The sequence below is a fragment of the Bicyclus anynana genome, chromosome 10, assembly GCF_947172395.1.
Source record: "Bicyclus anynana chromosome 10, ilBicAnyn1.1, whole genome shotgun sequence".
In the NCBI taxonomy this organism is placed as follows: domain Eukaryota; kingdom Metazoa; phylum Arthropoda; class Insecta; order Lepidoptera; family Nymphalidae; genus Bicyclus; species Bicyclus anynana.
In genome coordinates, this window is record NC_069092.1 from 15,762,665 (window position 1) to 15,790,104 (window position 27,440).

General features: G+C 36.1%; 1 protein-coding gene and 1 long non-coding RNA gene across 2 annotated transcripts; one reads left to right on the plus strand and one right to left on the minus strand.

Annotated features, from left to right (window-relative positions):
- Nucleotides 1-5,141: 5,141 nt before the first annotated feature.
- Nucleotides 5,142-7,364, minus strand: LOC128198421 (uncharacterized). Its single transcript, XM_052883901.1, has one exon. It carries the CDS (start codon nt 6,611-6,613, stop codon nt 5,849-5,851), a length of 765 nt encoding a protein of 254 aa, XP_052739861.1. The 5' UTR covers nt 6,614-7,364; the 3' UTR covers nt 5,142-5,848.
- A 4,585-nt stretch (nt 7,365-11,949) lies between these two features.
- On the plus strand, nt 11,950-13,443 carry LOC128198415 (uncharacterized). Its single transcript, XR_008251134.1, has 2 exons — nt 11,950-12,292; nt 13,009-13,443. It is a non-coding gene; the product is annotated as an uncharacterized LOC128198415 (long non-coding RNA).
- Nucleotides 13,444-27,440: the final 13,997 nt, after the last annotated feature.

Genomic DNA, 27,440 nt, shown 5'->3' on the forward strand with positions numbered 1-27,440 from the left:
CTCAACGATAAAACTAATCAAATCCATTCACATTTGTGTTTGGTATGCACGTTGAATAGAGTTTTAATGTTGTAAAATTATATACAAGCATCCCAGGGGTACCTAACAAATAAATTATTTATACTCATTTTATGAAAGTCTGATCAAATTAATCGTAACAAGCTCAGATCAAATACCTAAGGACTTGAATAGCAAAATTGTCTGATTTTTGAAGACGAGGTAATATATAACACCTGAAGAAGGAATTCTTCATTTTAGTACATTAATACCTGTAGTGCCTACCCTAATCAAAACCTTGTGCACACCACTGCCTATGTGGGTCCTAATCATGGAGTCTTTGGATTTGCTTGGGCTACAAAGTATTAAGTTCTCTTTCTTTTATTATATAGATATATTTAATATATAATATTCTCTATATAGATATATAGAGCTAAACATTATTATCATTATTTTCATTTTTGATAATTAATATTACCCCCTATCATAACCCTATACCAGCTAACCCACATTAGAGCAGAGTAGTAAGTATGTCTTCTATAATGTCGGCTCCACATTAGTTTCGTACATTCACGGGATGCTCACAATTGTTTGAAACGCGAAATGGACGTAGAATCTGCTGCAGGAATAGGGATGATGACAGTTTTTTAAATTGTATATAAATTAGGAGTATGATAATAGTAAAGCAATTTTGTAAAAGTAACAGGGTACCAGTGCGATCATGACTTTCGGAGCTACAGGGATTTAAAGGGTCAGATTCACGGCACTAATGTGGAGCCGGCATAAGAACTAAATCCATAGCAGGAAACCTGGTCTGTAGTGAGCTTTCAAATTGACTGTTAACCATGATATTATTGCAAGATCATCCTTTCAGAAACTGGCAAGGCAGCCCATTAAGTTATTTAGATGCCTATGTATAGAAGTTTGCCCTTCAGACATTCGGATAGATCACGGAGGTTAAACAAGTTAATCAAGTAATACATAGTTAAATTGTATTAAATTCCTTCGACTTGCAAATACTTCGTAGAATAATGCCGATGTTATTGACCCCATAACGAATTGAGTAGAGTTATTCGGGATTGAATCTTAGGGTTATTATTTATTAGGTACTTGTTAAGCTTCTAAGTAAGAATCTATGGTAATAGCTTATCAAGCTATTGTGTCAAGAAAACATTAACCTAGAGCATGATTATCAGCTTATTGTAATGGTCCTATAAGAAGAGTCCAATCCCAGTAGGCCACAAACAAACGACTTTCAACCTCCAACGGATTAAAAAGGTATTTTATTATTTGTGAAGTTTATATATCAAGTTATCACACTGAAAATTGTTACACGAACCATTGAGTTAAATTTATAAGAAAATATAGTTTTAATGGTATTGTAATTTAGTATAGCAGTTGTGGGAAGTAGCTCCGTGGTTTGATGCAGGTCTGTAGGTGCCTTACATTAATAGTACGGATCCACTGATCCGCATCGTATTTATCGGACGCATCGCATTAAACGGATTTTTAATTTTATGGTAAATAAAATCCGTTCGATGCGATCCGTACGATACGGATCAGTGGATGCACTTGTATGACTTTCTATACAAAAAATACTAAAATCCGTTTGTAGCGATGGATCCGATGCGTACGGTGAGGATCTGTGGACGCCTGCCGTTAATGGTTGGCGTCCCCTGATCCGTATCGTACGTATCAGACGCATGGCATCAAACGGATTTTAATTTTACGGTAAATAAAATCCATTCGATGAGGATTAGTGGACGCACTTGCATGATTGTCTATACAAAGAATACTAAAATCCGTTTGATGCCTGCCGTTAATGGTTGGCGTCCCCTGATCCGTATCGTACGCGTGGGACGCATCGCATTAAACGGATTTTTAATTTTACTATAGGTAAAATACATTCGATGCTATCTGTACGATGCGGATCAGTGGAAGCACTGGATTTTCTATAAAAAGAATACTAAAATCTGTTTTATGCGTTAACGGTTGGCGTTCCCTGATCCTCATCAGACACATCGCATCAAATGGATTTTTAATTTGCGAATCTGTGGACGCCTGCCGTAAACGTATGTTACCGATATATCGACAGCATAATGGGGATAAGGCCTAAACTCAGGTTTAATTCCTTTCGAAAATGCGACGCCATGTCCTCCCGTTAATCCACTTTCCCATCCAATTAATGCTCTTAATAAGGAAAATGGATTAACGCTTAATCGTATCGTGTTCCGACACTTTTGTATTGCTTCACGGAAGTAAATTAACGGTTTTGTATTATGCGACAATCGCAAAATGATAATATTTAGAACTAGCCGACGCACCGTGGCTTCACCTACATACGAGTAGTTCCCGTTTTGGTGAGAATACGGGGACAAAATGCATGACACTCACCTCACACATAACGTGGCTTTCTAATGGTGAAATAATTTACAAAATCGGTTTAATAGATTACCTTCTGCAACCCCATTTACTTTACCTTCATAAAATATTATTATAGATTATTGTTTTGAAATGCATCAAAGTAAACCAGCCTATTCACGTTTAGAGAAATTATTTCACGAATAAATTACAGAATGCCTAATAGTAGCTATTTAAACTTACGATGATATGATATTGTAAAAATAATGTTTGTTACTAAAATATTCATTTTAGCCTAAAACAAGTTAACAACCATGTCCTGCATTAGGATTGCTACTAGAAAGTAATAGGCGTCAAATAAGTACCTAGGTAAAATCATTAGCAATAATAAAAAAAAAAAAAAAAAAATAAGCCTTTTATTCGGACCTCATTAAGGATATCTTACAAAATAGTATATACAATACAAAATATTACATACATTTAAATACTATATCGTTTATACATTTAAAATTTTTCGTATATTTCGTTTTTATTTACTTTCTGTAGGTCCGTTTGCCAATCGGCAAAGGCCTCCTCCAACCTTCTCCATTCAGTTCTTTCTCTGGCTACTCTAGTCCAGGTTTTCCCAGCAACCTGTCTGATATCATCTTCCCATCTTTTTTGTTGCCTTCCTCTGTTCCTTTTCCCTTCTCTTGGATACCACTGTGTAATTATTTTGCTCCACTTGTCCTTTCCTCTGATCATGTGTCCCGACCACTTCCATTTTAGCCTTTTTACTTTTAAGGTCACATCCTGTATTTTGGTCTTTTTCCTAATATTACTGTTTCTTATTCTATCTGCTCTTTTTACTCCTAACATGCTCCTCTCCATTGCTCGTTGGCAAATGGTAAGTCTATTGGCTATGTTTTTCGTTATGGCCCATGTTTGACTTCCATAGATTAAGATTGGTAGGACGCAGACATTGAATAATTTGCTCTTTGTTGCTATGTGTAAGTTTTTGTCTTTCATTACTTCCCGTAAGCCCCAATATCTTTTCCAACCGTTTGCTATTCTTCTTTCGACTTCTTTGTTTACATTATCTGTAGGTGATATCAACTGTCCGAGGTATATATATTCTTCAACATAGTCAATCTGTGACTCGCCTACTATTATGCTGCTTTCAATTCCATTGGTCATTACTTTTGTTTTTTCGGGATTTAATTTCAGTCCTACTTTTCCGCTTTCACATGCAAGGTCATTTAACATTATATTAAGGTCTGCTGCTGTTTTTGCGAATAACACAATATCATCAGCAAATCTTAAGTGTGTAAGTGTGCGGCCGTCGATATTAAGACCAAGATTTTCCCATTCAAAATTTCTGAAGATCATTTCTAAGACAGCGGAGAAAAGTTTTGGAGAGAGCGGATCTCCTTGTCTTACTCCTTTTTGTATCTTAAATGGTTCTCCTTTCTTTTCTAGCTGAATGCAGGCAGAGCTGTTTTTGTAGACATTTCGGATCAATCTTATGTATTTTTGTTCTATACCTTGGTCATTCAACGCCTCCCAGATTTTCGTATGTAATAGCGAGTCGAAAGCCTTGCTATAATCGACAAATGCTATGTAGTATTTAAGTTGATATTCCCCATACTTCTCAATGATTTGTCTAACAGCATGGATATGATCAAGAACCGAGTATTCTTTTCTGAAGCCTGCCTGTTCTACTGGCTGTTGTTCATCAAGTTTTCTTTCAATTCGTTTGAGTATAATTTTAGCAAATATTTTATATACGTTGGACATCAGACTTATAGGCCGGTAGTTTCCGATATCGTACTGATCACCTTTTTTGTACAAAAGGATTATATTAGATTCAGTCCATTGCTGTGGAATCGATTCTGAATTTGTGATATCATTGAAGATTTCTTTGAGAATAGGTGTTATTACCTGTTTTGTTTGTTTTAATAATTCGTTGCTTATTCCGTCTGGTCCCGGAGCTTTATCGTCTTTTTGAGTTTCTAGAGCGAATTCTACTTCTTCCTGCATGATACTGGGTACGGTTGACATTTCTAACATTTCTAATTCTTCTTCCACTCTAGTACATTCGTATAGTTTCTTGTAATAAGATGTAGCGATTCCTAAAATTCCTTGTCGTCGGTTTTCCCTTTTTGTTATTTAGCTCCTTATTAGCCTTTTTTATTCCTCCTGTCTGCAAAATGTGTCTCTCCATTGTTTCCATTCTTCTCTGAGTTCTGTCTTTTCTTATACTTTCTTTTATTTCTTTGCTGAGTTTTGCTATTTTCTTTCGTCTGTCGTTAGTACTTTTTCCATTGATTAGGTCAGCTCGTTCATTAAGAAGATTGGTAGTTTTAGCAGACTTCCACTTGTCAGATAGGTCTTTGTTATTAGTCCTTTGTTGAATAGATGATTTGATTGTTCTTTCTAACCAGTTGTATTTTTCTTGCACTTGCATGTTTATTGTTTCTCTATTGTAGTCAATCAGCTTTGGCATTATGAAATTGGCTATTTGAGCTGTTTGGTATTTGGTCGGTTTTGTTAATGTCATTTTATTTCTAGGTCTTGGGTTTTTTGGCGGGTTTGTCAATAGTTCTGCTCGAATCATTCGATGGTTGGTATTGAAGTTGAAATTGCTTAAAACTTTCATGTTTGCGAAGTATCTGCTTTTATTAGTCATTATAAAATCTATTTCATTTTTTGTTTTCCCGTCTGGTGATATCCAGGTCCACATTTTACTTTTTTTCTTCTTAAACATTGAATTCAAGACTCGCAAACCATTTTCCTGCGCAAAGTTTACAAGCTTCTCTCCGTTTCTGCTTCTGGTCTTTTTTCCATATCCAAATGGTCCCAATACTGTGTTTTCTTCTGGTTGCCGTTCTCCAATTTGGCCATTGAAGTCTCCTAATACAATAATACTATTATAAGCATGGTCTTGGATTGTTTTATATAAATCTTGATAGAATGAGTCTACTGTTTCTACATCAGATTGTTCCGTAGGTGAGTATACTTGTATGATGGACCATGGGTCTTTGTACCCCGGTAGCTTAAGATTCATTAACGCTATGCGCTCTGATACTCCTATGAAGCTCTCCACGTAGTTTGCAAGGTGTTTTTTAATAATGAATCCAACTCCATGATGACCTGGGGTCGTTCCTATATGATATAGAAGGAATTCTGAATGGGAAATAATTCTTTCTCCCATTCGCCTTATTTCACTTAAGCCAACAATGTCCCATTTAATGCGTTTTAAAGCATACGTCAGTTCCGTGAGATTTTCTTCATTTTTAAGGGTAAGTACATTGAGTGCAGCGATGTATATTTTGTGTTTATGATCTTTTTTGTTATAAGTGGTGGAATTGTTATGTCTTTGTGTTGGAGGGTTGTGGTCTTCTTCCCCCACGAGGACCAGTCGGCTTGGGGGAGGTTTGTGCATTATTTTTTCAATATTGCCAGTTTTTCCGTAGTTGGTTGGGTTTTGGCGTTTGCCGATTGGTAATTGTTATTGTTTTTTGGTAGTTACATTAGAAAAAGAGTTCGATCTCGACCTCATCACATCGAAAGCATTCGTCCTGTTCGACTTGATTGAAGAAACGGTTTGATATTTTTTTGTTTGGGTATTGTAAGAGGAGGGTGAGGCAGATGATTCCCTTTTTCTTTTGTCCTGGCTATTTTTATTCTCTTTGACTATTAGTTTGTCATATTTCAAATAGGCTATTTTTCCATTCTTCCTCTCTTCAAATAGCTCTGCTTTTAGTTTTCTCCTCTTTTCTAATACTTCCTTTGAGTAATCTTCACTGATATTAATAGTCTTTAGATTTTTCCTATTTTTCAGAATTTCGTTCTTTTTCCAGTTGTTTACAAACGAACATAAAACCGGTCGAGACTTGTTACTTTCCTCATTTTTAGTTCCTATCCGATGAATTTTGTTTATTTCGTAATGTTCTAGGTTAATATTTAAATCTTGCTTCAGATTTTTCTTTAGTTCTTGAATAAGTTCATAGGCTGAGGTTTCTTTTTCTTCTAGGCCAAAAACTATAACATTATTTTTCTTTTCCCCTCTTTTTAGAAACTCGATTTCGTTCTCTAGTTTCCCTATCTTAAGTTTTAGTTCTTTGTTTTCCTCTACTAAAGGGATTAATTTTTCTTCCATTTTATCCATAATACTGTTTGTAATAGATTCTTTCAATTCCACAGTTTGGGTTTGCATCAAAGTTTGCATCTCAATTTTCATGCTGTCAAATAATATTTGAAATTGACCTTCCATAGTAACGTTGATGTGCTTGCGTATCTTGCGTATATAGGGAACGTATCACTTGATTGACTTGACGTTGACTGTAATATGCCAAAGTCAGTGTGTAAGATTTTGTTTACGTTGGTATGTTTAATGCGAAGAACGCACTTGGCCCAGTTCGAATTCCGGAAACTTTTAATATTTTTTTTTTTTTTTTTTTTTCTTTTTTTTTTTTTTTTTTTTTAATTAAAAATAGGTTTGTTTTTTTTTCTTTTTTTTTATTTGATTTGTTCAATCAGAAATGAAAATTTAAAAATGTAATTTTTGGCGAGATTCGAACCAGGTACTCGATGCGTCTTTTCCTTGTGAGATCCAAGTGATCGTACCACTAGACCAACTCTTTACGTAATATTCGTGACGAAAATAGTGAACCTAGCACACTTTGCTTGTTATTATTGTTCAATGACAGTCGATGCAATAATTTTATTTGCTCACCCTCGAAAATTTTTTTTATCACTTCAACTGTTTGTGACTATTTTGGTGTTCTAATCATTTTAACTCTTATAACAGTTTATATTTATTCACTTTCCAAGGAGTTCGTTGTTTTTTGTTTGTAGCTGTGATTCACTGATAACGTAATTGCTGTGGTGATTTGGATAGTTCTACTCAGCGATTGTTTGTGTTTTGCACTCGCAGATGATGTCACATATAACACGAAATTATCACGTTTCTTTGAATTATTAGGTTTGCAAACGCTTCCACTGTTGAGTTACACAATACTATACGTTTTATAAAAACACTCAAAACTGGATATATTCGTTCTTTAAATTTATAAATTAGTTTTTGCACGGAGCCGTTGCTTCACCGTTCGGAGCAGCGCCCTCTCTCCAAATCATTAGCAATACATTTATATAAAAAAAATCGAAGTACTTAGTAAAAAGTTACAGGTTCATACATAAAAAAATATACGCGTCAAATTGTCTTTCTATCCTTCGTCGCTTGAAAGTAGAAGTGTCTCTTTGTAATTTCAAAATAGCTGTTTTATCAAGTAGGTACAAGAAGTGTTAATAACTATTTGTAATATACTAGAACACAAACGAACTGTTTAAAAATGAAATCTACACCCCTTTCGGTTTCTACACGACATCGTACCGTAACGCTAAACCTCTAAGCAGTACGTCTTTGGTGGAACGGTAACTAGCCTCGACCGAAGCCCACCAGACACCACCAATTAAAAAAAAACCTCAATCCGCCCAGCCAGGAAATCCTGGACCTACGTCTTGTAAATCCACTCCGTCACGGAGGCCGTAAAAAGACTTCATTCCTCCTCTATCCTCTCGTCAGGGGTTGCCTGGTAGAGATTACTTACAAGGCCGCCTTTGCATGATAAGTTTAAATAATTAATTTTAAATATTTTTATTTATTATTGTATTGTTGCGTGCAATTAATTCTTCCTTCTATTCTGTTAGTGTAGGAATTTTGCGAAAACCCTGCCTGATGATAGTGTCTATTAATCAACAGCCAGATGGATTATTCAAATTAATTTTCAAAAACAAATACATAAGTTATCATAAAAGAATTTTAAAATGGATTACTTTCTTCATCCTTTCATAACCAGCGGCTCTAATACGTCGAGGTTCCATTCAATTTCAGAGCAAAAGACTTACTCCGTATTCTTTCGTTTCCAAAGGTCCCATTCAGGTTATAGTACCATTCCCAATGAGACTTCAAGCTATGAATGCCTCAAGCTACCGTGAATTCTTGTTTTACCTTGAAAAATATTGTTTGACTTACTTTTACCCACGGCTTTGCGTCGAAACGATAAAACATTTCTGATGTAACGGCGTGGATTAACACAATAGGGTAGTTTTGAATATAATCAATATAAATTTAAAATTTATATTGATTATATTAAATTAATTTAAAGGTAAATTGAATATAATCAATATAAATTTCGTGTAGTAGATGGAATAAGGGTCCAAAATATATCAATACTAATGAATAAAAGTGGAATTCTGTTTTACAAGATTTGTGAAAAACAGAATTCCACACGGACGAAGTCGCGGGCGTCCACTAGTTTAAAATACAGTGTAAACTCCGTGTAACGTCACTCGATTTAATGTCAAACTCGCTAAAGCGTCAAAATCACATGGCTTCGATTGGTTGCTCACCATACAATAATACAGTCTTTATAACGTCACACTCACTCTCTATAACGTCAATGAAGTAATAAAAAGTACCTTTTAATTTGCCAAAATTAGTTAAAACCGTTTTATTCTCAGAATACAGAAAACCACCAGAAGCCACGTTTAGATGTCATTCTATAGTGCGCAGTGTGTCCAAAAAGAGTACACAACAGCCCGCACTCGTCACAATTCTCACCCGCGTAATGTTGCTAGTACATGAGGCTGTTAAATTTTTCCCTATTTTGTGGTAAAAATTACATAGTAAATTTATAATGTTAAAAGGAAAACAATAAGTGTACAGTTCATCACATTAAATGTTAACTTGTATGGTAAAAAATAAAAATAGTGGGACCGGTTTTCTAGTGATTGCTAAGAGTCAGCAAGAAAATGAACTCTAAAAAATTTAAGACAAGGACAAATAAATAATAGATATAATAAGACGGTTATTATAAAACTTATCAACTAACAAACTAAAGAAATACATATTTACAATAATAATTTTATATATTCCATATAATTATATTATATTATTATTATAAATATGTATTTCAATCGCGTGCACAGTTATTATTATCTCGTCTTATTTCTCTAATTTTTATGTCTCTTAAAATTCAAGTATAAATAAGGCCATTTAATTGGTTTAATATCTTTTAAGAATGTGTTTTGAAGATAAAAATATTTTATTTAATCCTCTTGCTCAAACAAACAAACAAACAAGTAGGTACACAAACAAACAAAAGACCAAACAAGCACACGAAAACAAACAAATGTGCAAACAAACACACAAACAGACAAGAACGAACGAACTTATTATAATATAGCACGCCATTGTTATTTGTAAAATTTTAAAGCTTTGAGATTATTTTACACTTTCTTAATCTGCGCTGATTACCACAATTTTATTTCAACTTAATTGCCGGATAGGTTCCGGCAATTAAGTTGACCTACCTATTTAGTTGATTAATATTTTACATAAATAATAAATCCTTGAATTGAAATTAAAAGTAGGGAAAATCAAAACAATTACATTGGCAACACTTACAAAATGCAGTCATCGGTTTCTATGACAACTAAATTCACGTAAAAATTATTCATTATTATATCATAAGAATATTTATTTGTGCTACTTACACGTGAAATGTGATCCTATTCAGTTTCTTTTTTTTACCAACGGCATTTTTACACGAAGGAATAGCACAAGACGGCTTAATTTAATTAAATTTGTCACCTGTATAGCACGTCAAACAACACGACAAACACAGAGTGAGTAATCGTAAAATGTGTAGTTTAAATGGCTTCACTTCTTTGCCCTATCACTCCTTCTGGTGGTTTTCTGTATTCTGAGGTTTTATTGTCACTTTACTATCCTAGCCTGTAATAAACTCGACTGTTGTCATCTTGCGGCAAGTCAAATGGCAATGGGCAGGCCACATAGTTCGAAGAGCCCATGGACGTTGGGGTCCCAAGGTTCTGGAATGGCGACCCCGCACCGGAAAGCGGAGTGTTGGTTGACCCCCCACTAGGTGGACCGAGGATATCAAGCGGGTTGCAGGGAGCCACTGGATGCCGGCGGCTCGAGACCGTTGTGCTTGGAGGTCCATGCAAAAGGCCTATGTCCTGCAGTGGACGTTTATCGGCTGATACAGTAAGGTAAGGTAGGTATATCTTTGCTCACAAACTTTCAAATAGTAAACATGGCTAGTGTAAGAAAATCACTGTGTACTGATGAAAAGGTTTTACTCATACATTTTTCTTCTTTCCACATAACGGCCACTCTCTATAACGCTATAAAAAGTACAGTGCCTTTAGTGACGTTATACATATAGAGTTCACACTGTACATGGGAAATATTCTAAAAAAAAAATTAAAAAAAAGCTCATGCTTAAATATGATCAGCCAGTTCATTGAAATGTGTGATAAAAACTATCAGTATCTCCCGATCAGTGCTAGACCTCAGAGCTGCGCTCGGCCGATTCGATCCATTATGAGGAATACAGGAAAAGAAATCCTATCAGAAAAATTGTTCACTATCAATGAAACAATGAATAAACTTCGCATACGAATGCAAACCAATAGACAAATTACTTTATTTGTGTAGTTATGTCAGATGTATAGATTTTATTGTGGGTTTTACTTACGTTGGTTTCGGAAACAGCACCTGTGTATAAACAATCGCACATCATTGTGCTATGTATCGCGGGGGGAGGCCGGGGCGCGTCGGGCCATTTGTAAAAAGCAATTGCCGCCATACATCACTGTCTTGCGCCTGATCTGTGCGATCGTTGCGGATTGACGCCAATTTGTTTTGTTCTCCTCTTTTTTCCGTTCAATGAAAATATGTGAATTCCGCTCGTATTGGATGGCCGGAATGTGCTTTGATGGTTTATTGAGTGGAGTTGCTCCCATAATTCTTGACAATCGTCTTTTTTCACATTCATTAAAAAGTTATATACGGTGGAATGACGACATCAAGTGAGTCGCAGGGATTCGCTGGATGCAGGTGGCTCAGTATCGTGATGTTTGGAAGTCCCTACAAAAGGCCTATGTTCCGCAGTGGACGTCCATCGGCTGATATGATGATGGGGAGTAAGTGTGGGGAGTGAGGAGTGGGAAGAAAGAGTAATTTCCCATAACTTTATGGCGCTAACGAGTCTACTTACAGGAGCCGAACTGCAAAACTAATATTTTTTTTAACTCAAAAATAAAAGCTATTTATGTTTTCATGTCATTCAAATAATTCCGACATGTAACACACGCCTTTATCTATCCTTGCATTTTAAAATGTTAAGTTTGGCTACGTCATAATTATAAGGATGCGTATATGGGACACAATTTAAGATCTATTTACAAAAGAGATATTACTTACTCCGAAAATATTAATTTTAACCCAAGTTCTTTGAACCCATGTACTTTGAACATTTTTAATTGGTTTTCGGTAAAAAATATAACAACAGAGTTATGGGAAATGCTCCCCAGCACCATGTATATAACATAAAATAAAAAAATGTAAATACCGTTAGATTATTATCTAACTGTCGAAAGATTATATTAACACAATAGTACCGTATTATTATTAGTAGTAGTAATATAATTACAAAGATAACTTGAAAAATCACGATTTATGCAAAAAAAATTATAACTGTAAGTCTGGAAATGGATTACAAACTATTTCACCCCTTCTCTTTTTTTTTATTTCAGGCCTATGTTCCCATTTATCATAATACCAACATTCATCTTAACCAGTACAGACGTTTAACCATGAAAAGGTAACAAACAGATAAACAGACTTTCATTTATAATATTAGTATGGATTATCACATTTCCGACCGGATCCAGGATTTAAGAATAAATCATTAACTATCAATATCAACTGCAATTGCTTATTAATTATAGTAAAATTAATATTATCTTAATTAGTATAACTATTAGTACTCGTATCATCAAATTATATGTGTATATAAACTCTATTGCATGACCAATCCAGTCAGTGCCAGCAGACTAATTCAATCGAAGTACAATGAAAACCGTAAGTGTCTATTTAAATTTTTAAATAAAAAATAACACGAATAGTTTAAAAAACTAAAAAGCACGCTTAATACCCATATCATGAGGGTGCATTTCAAATATCTTGTCCGCCATCTTGGAAGTCCACCATATTGGATTTAAGTCACGTGACAATTTTTTTCGTATTTCTGACAGCAAACCCTTTCATTTGATATCCTTATCTTGGGGGTGGATTTCAAACAACCAGTCCGCCACATTGGATTTCTAATGACGTTTCTTAGCTAGTCATGTATTGTACTTATTTGAGATTATTTTTTTCTTTTTAGAGCGTTTGAATAAAAGCTTTTTGTTTAAGATTTTTTGCTTTTAATTTATTTTTCATTTTTTAGGTATCGCTGGCTATGTCTCTTAGTATGTTTATCTCGTTCAACGCATGACTAGCCCTTTCATTAAAATTAACTATTACTCCATTTTGAATGACGTCATATAATATATCGTGCATTCCGCGCTGGACAGCCAGGCTGATCCTTTACGCAAAAAATGAGCCAGCTTTTCTGTCACCAGTCGAGCTAACTAGCCGCGGTGAAATGATTCGGTAATTTTTTTCGGCACTGCGACTCCATGGCCCATACATACATTTCCGTCATTTACAAATTCATCATCAACAACTTTTTGTTCATATTTTGATTTATTATTTATGAGTATTTATGACTTAAGTTTGGTTATCGTTATTTACAGTTACTCTGCATCGTCGTCGTCGCTTGTGTATGCGCAGCATATACATCGGCTGCCGTGATACCGCCCAGCAATGGAACGGCCGTGGTCGAAAAAAAAGGCGGCTTCTTTGTCAATATCGCACGCAGAGCGTATAGTCTTGGCCTGCAAGTTGGTGGGATGGGCGGTATCTTAGGGACGACTCAGTTGGCCGCATCGATGGCTGGCGATAATTTCGGAAAAAAATTATTAAATATAATTTTGATGAGTCGACTTTTTCAACCAAAAACCAATCAAAAAACAAATTGAAATAATATAAGTAGAATATAATTTGTTGTGAAAAAAAAATGTTGTGTTTCATTATATTGATATTTTGATAATAATTATGTTTGCCTTTTTTATTTTTGTATTTGGTTTTTATTAGGACACTTTAACTTTGATAAAAAGAGCAGAAAAGATCTTATTTAATATTAATTGAATATAATATAATAAAATGTCATAGCAAATATGTGCAAAATTAAATTTTTAAGTAAAAAAAAAACATCATGTTTTAAAAATCACGATTTTTTTAATGTAGTTTATGAATTAAAATAAAAATGAAAAAATAAACTTAAAATCCAACGTGTATTGTTTTCCTGTCCGACATAGGTATAACTGAAATTTCAAAATAGGAATAAGGTTTTCAAAATATTCAGTAGTCTTCAAAATCACTATAGTTTTGGTTACTAATGTCTGTAACAATACTACCTCGACGTCACTCAAATCAGACAATTGTTCTGGCACAATTTCCTCATTTTTACTTTCATCTTCTTTCAACAGCTACTTATGTGTTTATTGTCATTTTCCAAAATACCTAAAATTTTACCAACACCTTGAAAAGATAATCAAGTAATTATACTTACATAACTACACTCGTGGGGGATCTAGGCCTCCGTGGCGCAGTGGTATGCGCGGTGGATTTACAAGACGGAGGTCCTGGGTTCGATCCCCGGCTGGGCAGATTGAGATTTTCTTAATTTGTCCAGGTCTGGCTGGTGGGAGGCTTCGGCCGTGGCTAGTTACCACCCTACCGGCAAAGACGTACCGCCAAGCGATTTAGCGTTCCGGTACGATGCCGTGTAGAAACCGAAAGGGGTGTGGATTTTCATCCTCCTCCTAACAAGTTAGCCCGCTTCCATCTTAGACTGCATCATCACTTACCATCAGGTGAGATTGTAGTCAAGGGCTAACTTGTAAAGAATAAAAAAAAAAAAAAAAAAAAGGTCCCCCGTCATCTCGTATATGGAGACCCAGCAAAATATGTTAGTTGTAGCACGTCGCATATGGAGACCCAGCAAATGTCAGTTGTAGCACGTCCACTCCCCACGAGTTCTTATATACATGGAGCCGCGAGCACGTAAAATTACAATAATATGTACAAAAAGAGGCTTGATGGGGGTAGGAGTATATTTTGAAGTAGATTCTTTTAATTTTACGGTTAAACGGTTGTTATAGCTCTAATGTGGCCAATTAAAAGTACCACAACCCTCTATCCACATAAGCCTGTTGTTCACATGAGCCCCTTTTTCGCGTTTACCCGAGCAGTGTATTTCAATTACGTAATTAACTCTTAGGCTTTTGCTCCCAAGGGCGGTAATTAGGGGCCCCGTTTTTGCTTTACATTATCGTCCTTTGTTAGAACTAGTGTAGCTTTACTGAGCTTGTCAAACGAACAAGAGTGACACTTAGTTTACGAAAACTCGGATGTCGAAAAAGAATTTGTTTTTCTTTTATACTGGCTTGGAAAGATAAATAAATTCTTAAATTGTAGACCGTACAAATTAAATTTAGTATCACTTATGCCATCAAAAACAACATTTGTAAAATATACCAATTCTCTACTATTGGCCTAACCCCAATCATTCTCAGAGGAAACTCGTGCTCAGCAGTGAACCAAATATGGGTTCCATATGGTGATGGTGAATGATAGTACTTTAAGTTAGTGACCAGTGAACAAATAGGATTGTACAAACCTAAATAACATACATCATCATTATCAACCCATATTCGGCTCACTGCTGAGCGCGAGTCTCCTCCCAGAATGAGAGGGGTTAGGCCAATAATTCACCACGCTGGCCCAATGCGGATTGGCAGACTTCACATACGTAAAGAATTAAGAGAATTCTCAAGTAGGCATTCAGGTTCACTATATGAGACACGTGATATTTAACTTCTTAAAGTGCACACAACTGAAAAGTTGGAGGAGCATGCCCCGGACTGAATTAAAACCTACGCCCTCCTGAATCGGAGGCAGAGGTCAAATCCACTGGGCTATCACGGCTCATAACATACATACATACTATTAATACACAACAAACAACAACATTAACTTTACCTGTTAATGACCACCCACAAAATTATCTCGAAACCAAACACAGTAAGTAGTGACAAACACAATCAAAAAGGGTCGAGCGTTAGATAATTAGCATAATTGAATCCGTAGCATCTACGGCTGATTTCGAATTAATTTAGCTTCGTAAACGAAATTTACTAATTAAAATGTTAATAGTGGTCAAATATTGAGATTATGGTAACGGAAGGTATGAGTAATGGATGCGGCAAATTGTAATCATTATTATTATAATGATGATGATAATTTGCCGCATCAAATACACATACTTTGATAGAATTCTGTCTTATCCTTATTTATATTATTTATTATGCACTTCTAGAGGACGCGACAAATATTGTGGATACTGCGGATTTTCGCGGAATAAACAAAACTATTAATTACCTAATCCAGTTCATAATCTAGTTTTGGTAGTTTTTAATGTCAGAGTATCAAACATTTGAACATACAAACTTTTGCGTTTATATTTTTGAAGTGTGATAACTGACGGAAAACATCTAGTATTTGAAAAGACTTAGTACGATGTATTTCCATTCCAAAGGTTCGTTAGTTGCGGCGTTAAAGAGTAACAAACATTAATACAAAAGTTTATAATATTAGTATCCAAACAAACATCCATACAAACTTCGCGTTTATAATATTATTACGATTGAAGTGATAACTTCTTATGGGAAGGTGGTAATTACAGCTGACGTTGGCACGTTTGACACTTGCACTTGACAGAGAAAACTTCGCACTTATTTTACGACTACAAACTATTTTCGCTGCTGTCAAAACATTGTCGCTAAACATTGTCGCTGCTGTCAAAATATTTTTCACTTCTTAGGATAGAGGATAGAGGATTCTTAGTTAAATTCAATAGATTCAATTAAATAAAGCAATTAGTTTAAGTAATCACTTTTGTCGAGCGTTCCGAGATGCACACGTTTTTTCATTTACTTTATTTATTTATTTATTTACTTACTATAGGTACGTTGTATTAATCTACAATCTGAAAAGGGAAGCTTCAACTTGTAATTATCTACTTTGTACTCGTAATCGTATTTAATGAAGTATATTATACCGCATCCGACTAGCAATTGTGTTTTCGTAACTTACAAATTTGCTTTCGTTGAAAGCCACCGAAGTAAAAACCAATCTGCGAAGTTGCACTTATTTTAGAACAAACAAAAACGGATATTGTTATCATCACCCCGTGATGTACATTAAATGTGATAATTTCCTGTCTGTAACAATTTCCTATTTAAATTTTAATAACGCTTTCAAAATATGAAAGCCAACCAATTAATTTGACATGAATTATGTGGTTTTCCATAGATGTAAACAAGCAGGGAGTTATAAGATTGATATACTTACCTGTATAATGTCTGTTACCTGGTAAATATGTGTTTATTTGTTTGTTTGTGGCATCAGCAATTATGATGTGGTATTTCTATAAAAGCTGTCATGATCGAAATGATTATTTGACAAACAAACGCATTGCAGTTTCACCCACGTTAGTTACAGGTTTCATGCGAATACGGGAATTAAAAATATTGCTTTTGTTACTTGCTGATAATGTGACTTTCAAACCAACAATCAAAAAAGATTTGCATGTTTATAAAATGCTAGTAGACGCCCCGCGTTTTCATCCGCGTAGTTCTTATCCCCGTGAGAATACGGGGATAAAATATAGCCTATGACGCTCGCAAATAACGTGGCATTTTAGTGGTAAGAATTTTCAAAATCAGTTAAATAGGTCCAGAGATTACCCCTACAACACCACAAACTTTAACCCTTTATAATTTTAGTGTAAAAGTGTAGAAGGATCATCATTCATAATTATCAGCCGATGGACGTCCAATGTAGGACATAGGCCTCTTGCATGGACCTCCAAGCACAATGGTCTCGAGCCGTCAGCATCCAGCGGCTCTCTGCAACCCGCTAGGTATCTTCAGTCAAAAGATATTGGTTTTTTTCTATAGCGGTAGAAAGAATTCCTGACATTTACAGCGAATAACATTATAAAAGTGATCACATCCGCTAGTTGGGCATTTAAAAAATAATGCAGAATACTCTAAATAAAAAGGACGTTCGTATTATTCTTTGGGCCAGTAAAATATACGACTTTGGCCATACGATTCTTTAGTACCCTGTCAAAGTTTGACATTTTCCTTGTCGACTAAGTTATACGAGTTATATGAACTCTGAATAGGGCTTGATTGACGTTTTGCCACAACTTCCAATACGCCATTTTGTTTGGACAACATATTATGACACCGGATTACTGAGTATGATATTTTGCTCCAACTTTTTTATCTGATTCATCTCATCTCAATAAGAACTGACTTTGAATATAACATGCATCATCACCATCATTATCAGCCGATGGACGTCCACTGCTGGACATAGGCCTCTTGCATGGACCTCCAAGCATAACGGTCTCGAGCCGCCAGCATCCAGCGGTTTCCTGCAATCCGCTTGATTTCCTAGGTAACCTAGCGGGGGGTCGCCATTCCAGTTCCTTGGGACCCCAACATGAATGCGATGCAAAATTATTATTTTGAGCAGTAATATAAGTAAATATTAGTGTAAATAGTTTGGATTGTGTGATTGGATTGTGTGAAAGAGGACATGTGTGTAAAAGGAGTGGATGATGAGTTGACGAGTAATAGAAACGAATGGAAAAGATTGACATATTTTTCCGACCCCACTTAAGTGGGATAAGGGTAAGGAGATGATGATGATTAGTGTAAATAGTTATTGTCGTATAAGGATTCAATTCAGTGTGTTTTAGTAATAAACTAAGGCAATAAAAAACAGTGAAAGTTAATGGTTCGTTTCAACCAAGATTCCGGCGAATCAGTTAATGAAATCGTCACGGCTTTGAAGATTTTGGCTGATTACTGGCGAATTTACAGTATTGAATATCATTATAAATATCGGTATTCACACAAAACTATTACAGAATTTTTAGGCATACGAAAAAGGCGCCCGCAGTTATTTCTGACAAGAATTGAGTCTGTGGAATTTTATTCTACCCTCAATTAATAAAAAATGAAAGATGTACTATTTTCTTGAAATAAAAGACGTTGCATTACATCAAAGGGAGACCGATTTCTTTTTCCTGCGTCAAAATTGACACTTCTTTTGTCGACGGCGAAGTTACATGGACCCTGAATGGGGCTTGATTGACGTTTCCAAGAAATACCAACTCGGTAACTTTATTTGGGCGAATGTCAATGGAAAATTGGGACTAAACTTTCAGCAGAATAAATCCTCGGGAGATTTATGTGCCTATCCATGTACCTACTGGACTTGATGTAGGTTGCAATATCTACGAATTTTTCTTCTGAAGGTTTGTAACCATTGTTTTTTCATGTTATTTAAGTTTACACACTTGACAACAAACATGCTTGATGCTATGCGGTGACGCGGTTTAAGTTGGATCTTGCTTGGCTAAGAGATACCTTTTCACTTTTGTCTTCATGTAATTCAAATTTAAGGTAAACATAGATTTATGAAAGACGTTTCCCACTTTTGCTATAGCTGCGAATCAAAATTATAAATGTATTTAATCAATTAATCAAATAACATTGACAATAATAGACAAAAATGTTTAATTGGATTCTACTCAAAAAAATATGTACAAATTTTTAAAACTCACCCTATACATAAAGTTTTATCAGTCACCAGTTAAATGTGACCAATATTCCCATTCTCCTCCAACTATTTCCATTTAACTTTAATTACCTATTTGAAGTTTTTTATTTATTTGAAGAACTCCCTCGATTTTTCCAGATTCATCTCATCTGGTAATCATGCCACTTGGCACTTAAGACGAGTATATACTTCCAAACAAAATAATATTTTTATGCGATCTTGACGTCTTATACATATGATATCCTCCTTATAATATGTATTCTTTATGAAATAATTAAATATGAAATAGCCGTGATAGCCCAGTAGTGTATATTACCTCTGCCTCTGATTTCGGAGGGCGTGGCTTCAAATCCGGTCCGGGGCATGCACCTCCAACTTTTCAGTTGTTTATATTTTAAGAAATTAAATATCACGTGTCTCAAACGGTGAACGAAAAACATCGTGAGGAAACCTGCATACCAGAGAATTTTCTTAAATCTCTGCGTGTGTGAAGTCTGTCAATCCGCATTGGGCCAGCGTGGTGGACTATTGGTTTAATCCCTCTCATTCTGAGAGAAGACTCGAGCTCAGCAGTGAGCCGAATATGGGTTAATAATGATAATGGTGATGAAATAATTTACTCCAATCCGCATTGGGCCAGCGTGGTGGACTATTTATTGACCTAACCCCTCTCATTCTGAGACGAGACTAGAGCTCAGCAGTGAGCCGAATATGGTTTAATAATGATGATGACGATGAAGTAATTTACTGTGGAAATCATGCATAGATTGTACAAAGATCACTCTGAATAAAGAATCAGCTGCCAAAAAAAGTCATTTACTACATTCGATTCATAACAACTCATACGGTATGAATTTGTTACATTCCATGTACATTATTACACACCCCTTCACACATAAAGGAGGAGATAAGAGGCAATAAAGTATTGTTCGCGCCGTAATAAAAGTGTAACATTTAGAATATAAACGGCACTGAGTATATTCAGATTTTTATTTTCTCGGTCTGCAAAAAGACTGGATACTGCAACTGTATGCTAAATTGCATACTGCGTGCTTGTGCATTGAATATTTTATATCGTTTAGCGGGGTAGTTAACGTGTGCCGTTTTGCAGTTACGTCGGGCAGTTTAAAATTGTTTGAATTCTCAATTTAATCGACTTCAAAATGGACTTATTTTGAAGTCGATTAAAAATTATTATTTTCCAATGATAGTCTTATACTGTAGATAGGTTACGTCCCTAAAAATCACCGCATGATCAGAATTTAGCTATACCATTGAACGCACACATGCACAATTTTGTCTTTAATTCCATTATATATTTATGTAGCTTTATAACTAAACCAAGGCCAATCCTATGGCCATGTGCGAAAACGGCCCAGAAGAAAGAACACTGATATCGAGGTTGTTAATGCCTTTGAAGATTTTTTCCAGAATGTTCCTATCTTGTTAACTGATTCACTAGATTCGTCTGCTACGGAAGCCCAGAGACTATTAAGAGGCAATGTTAAAGAGTGCAACGTTCTTTTTGAATTTCACCACATAACTGTATCAGACATTAAAAAATCTTTCAATTTGTTAAAATTAAAAAGAACCGGAGATCTGTGGGGCATGTCAGTGAAAGTAATATCTAATATAATTGATGTAATTGCTCCCCACTTAGCCATTATTTTTAATGAATGTGTGGACTTAGGTATTTTTCCGAACCTAATGAAGCATGGCAAATTGATACCACTTTTTAAATCAGGAGACAAATCAGATCTTAATAATTATAGACCGATTACAATATTGCCAACACTTAGCAAGGTCTTTGAAAAAATCATATTAAATCAACTTTTATGTCATTTTAATTTAAATAACTTGTTTCATCCTGAACAGTATGGTTTTACAAAAGGTCGCAATACAACTGATGCAGGGGCTAAACTTTTAAAACATATTTATGAAGCATGGGAAGGTTCTAAGAATGCTATTGGTGTGTTCTGTGATCTGTCCAAGGCGTTCGATTGTGTTGACCATAACACCCTTCTACTCAAGTTAAGCCACTATGGCATCAAAAGTGTTGCACTCGATCTCATTGCCTCTTATCTCAGTGATAGAACGCAGAAGGTATGCATAAATGATATAAAGTCGCACGGTTCCACTACCATAATGGGCGTCCCACAGGGTTCAATTCTGGGTCCTTTTCTATTTTTAGTGTACATAAACGATTTACCATACCATGTCAGCGGCATATGTGAGATTGTACTGTTTGCTGATGACACATCCTTAATTTTTAAGTCCGACAGAAATAAAGATAACTCTGACGACGTAAACCGTGCCATATCGCATGTGTCGCATTGGTTCACTGCAAATAATCTACTTTTGAATGCCAAGAAAACTAAATGTATTGAGTTTTCATTGCCAAATGTTAAAAAATTAGATAAGTCTATAATGATCGATGGTGAAACACTGGAAATGGAGAGTTCCACAGTTTTCTTGGGAGTGACCTTGGATTGTAAACTTCAGTGGGGTGCTCATATAGAAAAACTGTCTGGTAAACTTAGCTCAGCGGCATTTGCCGTGAGAAAAATAAGACAGTTTACTGATGTTGATACAGCTAGGCTTGTTTATTTTGCGTACTTTCACAGCGTAATGTCTTACGGTATTTTATTGTGGGGCAAGGCTGCCGATATACAATCTATATTTGTTCTTCAAAAAAGAGCAATTCGAGCAATATATCAATTAAAATCACGCGAGTCCCTTCGTCAAAAGTTTAAAGAAATAGGTATACTAACAGTAGCCTGTCAATATATATATAACGGTATAGTATATGTAAGACAAAATATTAATTTGTGCAAACGAAAAGGAGATTTAAACCCACGTCTTACTAGACACGGGCATAAGTTAGTTATTTCTGCATATCGTCTCCAAAGAGTAAAAAAATCTTTTGTAGGTTTGGGTGTACTCTTCTATAATAAGATCCCCAAGACTGTGATGGACCTGCCAATGCATAGCTTTAAGCAATGTGTTAAAAAACATCTACTTAGTCGAGGGTACTACAACATTGATGAGTTCCTTAATGATAAAGATGCTTGGAGGTCGTTGGATCAGCTTCCACCTTCACACAGAAAGTAAAACTATAAAAAATGTAAACAGTAATTGTTATTAATTGTAAATTATAATACTGTATGACTTTTTCAAAAGAGCAACTGTTGAGTTTCTTGCCGGTATCTTCTCAGCAGAACCTGCCTTCCGAACCGGTGGTAGAATCTTTACAAATAGTCAACTGACGTGTCAAAAGTGCTTGTAAACTGAGCCTACTTGAAATAAATGATTTTTGATTTTGATTTTGATTTTAAGAAGATGTACCTTTATATAGTTTTTACACTTCCTGGACAAACAATTAGACATTGTAGATGATATTTAGGTATTATTTGTTTAAAAATCGTTCGTTTTTTAATAAGCGAGTAAAATGTAATTAAATTAAATGAAATGAAGTCAACTTTCCATATTGTGTCCGCCTCAGTTTTGATGCGCTAATGCACCATCTCTAGTATAAAATATTATTGTTATTTTCTTTATTGACAAGTTTCATGCAATTTTAAACATGGATAATATTTTTAATTTTTCACCTAAGCGATAAATTTATATTAAAAATATACTCCAATATAAAACATCATGGATTTAAGAATGTGACTGGCTAATGGTTATAAGCCTATCGGTATATTAATTTTCTTGTATCATAGACGCTAACTTTCTCTGCGTGGTCGAATCAGAAATGAGGAGATCCGCAGAAGAACCAAAGTCACCGACATAGCTCAACGAGTTGCGAAGATGAAGTGGCAATGGGCGGGGCACATAGTGCGAAGAGCCGATGGACGTTGGGGTCCCAAAGTGCTGGAATGGCGACCCCGCACTAGTAAGCGCAGTGTTGGCCGACCCCCCACCAGGTGGACTGACGACATCAAGCGAGTCGCAGGGATTCGCTGGATGCAGGTGGCTCAGTATCGTGATGTTTGGAAGTCCCTACAAAAGGCCTATGTCCTGCAGTGGACGTCCATCGGCTGATATGATGATGATGATGATGATGATAGACTACTTGTCCTTAATTAAGCACGCTTGCCTAGAAGATACCTATTCATCCTTGCCTTGAGGTGCATTGATTACAAGACGCAAGGGTTTTGCAAACTTTTACTAAATAGTAAAGAACTTGTTTAGAAGATGCGGAGTTTTGAGGGTTAGTTCTCTAAGGTTCTAACTATAGCTGTTACTGAAGCATACTACAATTATTTTGTTAATTGTAAATTTTCATATAGAACAACTAAACACTTTAAAAGAGTCCATTACAAAATAATCAAAAAAGTTAGAATTCTACTTCCAAGACAGAGGCGATATTAAGTAATCTAAATAGTTGATCACATTTTACAATCTTCTAACAAATTATTCGAAGATTAAAGCGCTAATTATAAAATTCATTAATAAATATTAGCTGTGGACAGTTTGGTCTAATTTATCCTAAAGCACTTTCTTTTTTAGGCCATTAAGGTAATGGTTTTATAATGGGGTGCTGCGTCGTTTACTATTTGTTTTGGCAACTATTCTGAATGCCTTTTTCACGAATAAGTCTTCGCCATCATAATTATCACATTCGCTGCGGTACGAGGTCAATTGACCTCGTAAGTCTGGTGTCTTCAAGAGTCACGAGGTCGATGGACCTTGTACCGCACCACGTAAAATTTTAGTATGAGGTCAAAAAACCTGGTAACGCACCAGAGGAAAGTACAGAAAAATCTGTGCCGCAGCGAAAGTGTTACAGCCGATGGACGTCCTCTGCTGGACATAGGCCTCTTGCATGGACTTTCAAACAAAACGGTCTCGAACAAGTCTTACTTTAGTTTATTGGTCGTTAATGAGCTTCATGTAGGTATATGAGCTGAGAGTCAAATAAATGATGCTGTGGTAACAAGATGTTAAAATCGTGACCCCTAAAGAAAGGCAGTTTGTTCGGCCTCCCTTCCATCAGTAGAAAATATAGAAGAATTGGTTATAACTTTGTATTTAGATTACTTTTGGTTTACAGTAGGTGCTTGCTAAGAGTTTCATAACCTATTCAACGATACGCATGGTATCTTTGAAAGTTGTGGTCATTCTGTAGTTCTAGCATTAGAACTGAGTTGGTTTGAAATGGCTAGATAAAGTTGTTCCATTTGATGATAAATGATGATGCAGTCTATTCAAGATAAATGTGTGAAGTCTGCCAATCCGCGATGGGCCAGTGTTGGCGACTATTTGGTCTTTCCCCTCTCATTCTGAGAATAGACACGTGTTCAACAGTGAGCCAAATATAGGTTGATGATGATGATGCAATCTAATGGAGTACAATTTAGAAATGGCACTATTTTTTTAAGTTTGTATTTTAACAGTATATTGATATTAAAAGTAAAGTTAGGATTGTATATAAATGGAAGTCCCATCAAATTGCATTTATAAAGAAATCGCCAAGAACTTGGCGCAAATTCTCGGATGCAAGCGAACGCTTGGCTTTCAGTGGACTGAGTTTTGTTTTTTGCCCCGAGAAACTTCTGCTTTTGCTCAGGAAACAAACTTTGCGTGTGGACATGTAAGCGACTTGTGGCGCGACAAAATGTCGTATATTCAATCGTACTCGTATCGTAATCGTACTAATCGTCTCCATTACTTCAGGTATATTCAACCGTAAGTACATATATTTAAAAATCTACTTAAATAGAATTTAGAATTATATTACTTAAAACTTTTGTTTGTCGAATTATTTCTAATCTTTAAAACAGAATTTCGGCGAGATTTTATAGCGGCTACTCTCTCTCGCAGATCTCGTCCCTATGGGAATATCGGGATGAAAACTAGCCTCTTTGCTATTCTAGACAAAATTCTATCTCTTAATTTTCATCCAGATACGTTCAACTTTTTTTGAGTTTATAACTCAAAACTTAATATATCTTAATAAACTTAATATAACTTAAATAATTCAAGGATATAAATAAATTAACTCAGATATAATTTATTAATATATTCTTAACTTCAGCCAAATCCAGTTTATGCGTGAAAGATTAACAAAAGCCCATAAATCCACCCATATAAATTTTCACGTTTATAATATAGTGATACCTATCGTCGTTATCAACCCATATACGGCTCACTGCTGAGCTCGAGTCTCTCAGAACGAGAGGGGTTAGGCCAATATTTCACCACGCTGGCCCATTGCGGATTGGCAGACTTCACACACGCAGAGAATTAAGAAAATTCTCTGGTATGCAGGTTTCCTCACGATGTTTTCCTTCACCGTTTGAGACACCATATATTTAACATCTTAAAATGCATATTTCAGGAAGTCTATTTGGTCCATTCCTTTAGATGTAGTGGTGGTTCATCATCATCATCATCATGTCAGCCGATGGACAAACAAACAAACTCAAAAAAAAGTTAACAACTCAAAAAAAAGTTACAAAAGGCCTATGTCCTGCAGTCCACTGCAGGACATAGGCCTTTTGTAGGGACTTCCAAACCTCACGATACTGAGCCATTTGCATCCAGCGAGTACCTGCGACTCGCTTGATGTCGTCAGTCCACCTGGTGGGGGATCAACCAACACTGCGCTTTCTAGTGCGGGGTCGCCATTCCAGCACCTTGGGACCCCAATAGCCATCGGCTCTTCGAACTATGTGCTCCGTCCATTGCACTTCAGCTTCGCGAAGCTGAAGTGCAATGTGGTAAGGTGATAGATAGATGTTGTGGCAAGGTGATAGATAGATGTTATACAAAATGTCTTTCTTGTATCTTTGCTCCAAACTTCTGCTTTTCCTCAGGAAATAAACTTACTTGACCAATACAAGACGATAGCTCAGTTTCTATACCGGCGGCTCCCAAAGGATGACACAATCCATAAGAACACAAACTTCGAACTACTCAAAATGTTTTTACAAGTTTTGATAACCTTTTTGGCTCTGTGATACCTAATACGCTGTTATATACCTTTATGAGCACAGTTTTATAGCTGGTGTATTTGTTTGTTTGTATGTGTCAACATCTGGAACCACCAATTATTGTTGTATGATTGAATGAAACGGAGCTATGCTTAGAGTTTCACTGCCTGATCGAAATGATGACATCCGCTGAAGAACCAAAGTCATTTACACACTCGTAGCTCAACGAGTCGCGAAGCTAAAGTGGTAATGGTCGGGCACATACTTTGAATCGCTGATGGACGTTGGGGTTCCAAAGTGTTCGAATGGCGACCACGCACTGGAAAGCGCAATACGGCGACCCCCCCACCAGGTGGATTGACGACATCAAGTGAGTCCCAGGGAGTCGCTGGATGCAGCTGATGATTGTAGTGTTTGAAAGTCAATACTAAAGACCATCCTGCAGTAGATGTCTTTTTGAATGTTATGATTGATTAGATTTAGACCTTCCAGGAATAAAACAATGCATAAACCTATGAACAATTTGCGCAAACAGTTCGTCACAGTAAAACAATCCAAACATCCTTTCTCGCGATCTTCGTATTGACTTCGGAGTGGAACAAAGATTTAGTGGCGCGCTATAAAACACGAAATATGTACACGTATCTGGTACACAAATAATAAACTCGGCTACCAAATCGAGTGGCTTGAGTTATGTGGAAACTTGCCCGATATCGTACCGACATACCGGGGGACGCGGACTTAAAGTCATTAGAAATGATACATTCGTGTTCAAAGGACCGGAAAAATAAGTTTAGGTACCAAAAACCATTACGTAAGTAATAAGTTTAAGTGATAGCCCAGTGGATGTGACCTCTGCCTCCGATTCTGGAAGACGTAGGTTTGAATCCGGTCCGAGGCATGCACCTCCAACTTGTGTGCATTTTAAGAAATTAAATATCACGTGTCTCAAACGTTGAAGGAAAACATCGTGAAGAAACCTGCATACCAGAAAATTTTCTTGATTCTCTGCGTGTGTGAAGTCTGCCAATCCGCTTTGGGCCAGCGTGGTGACTATTGGCCTAACCCCTCTCATTCTGAGAGGAGACTCGAGCTCAGCAGTGAGCCAATATGAGTTGACAATGATGACGATGATGAAGGTTTCTTAGTACAAAGTAGTTCAGTGTCAATAAATTGTATCACTCGTGTAGTACCCAAGGGACGAAGAATAGGTACCTACTTGTAGTATAAATTATGATTCGACATACTCGTACCTACACTACGGAGTCTTTAAAAAGTCCAGTCAGTGAATAGATTATATATAGTCTTAGGAGACTGCGCTTTTCGGTGTGGGACCGCAATATCTGTACCTTGGGACCCCATCGGCTCTTGGAACTATTTGCCAATAACCACTTCAGCTTCGTGACTTCCTGAGATATTTCAATGCCTAGCTCTTCTGCGGATCTCCTCATTTCGTAATCATCGGCAAACTGCAGTTGAGTGATGTA

Coding starts and splice junctions, on each gene's coding strand:
- LOC128198421 (XM_052883901.1), bottom strand. CDS start 6,613: ATGGAAGGTCAATTTCAAATATTATTTGACAGCATGAAAATTGAGATG.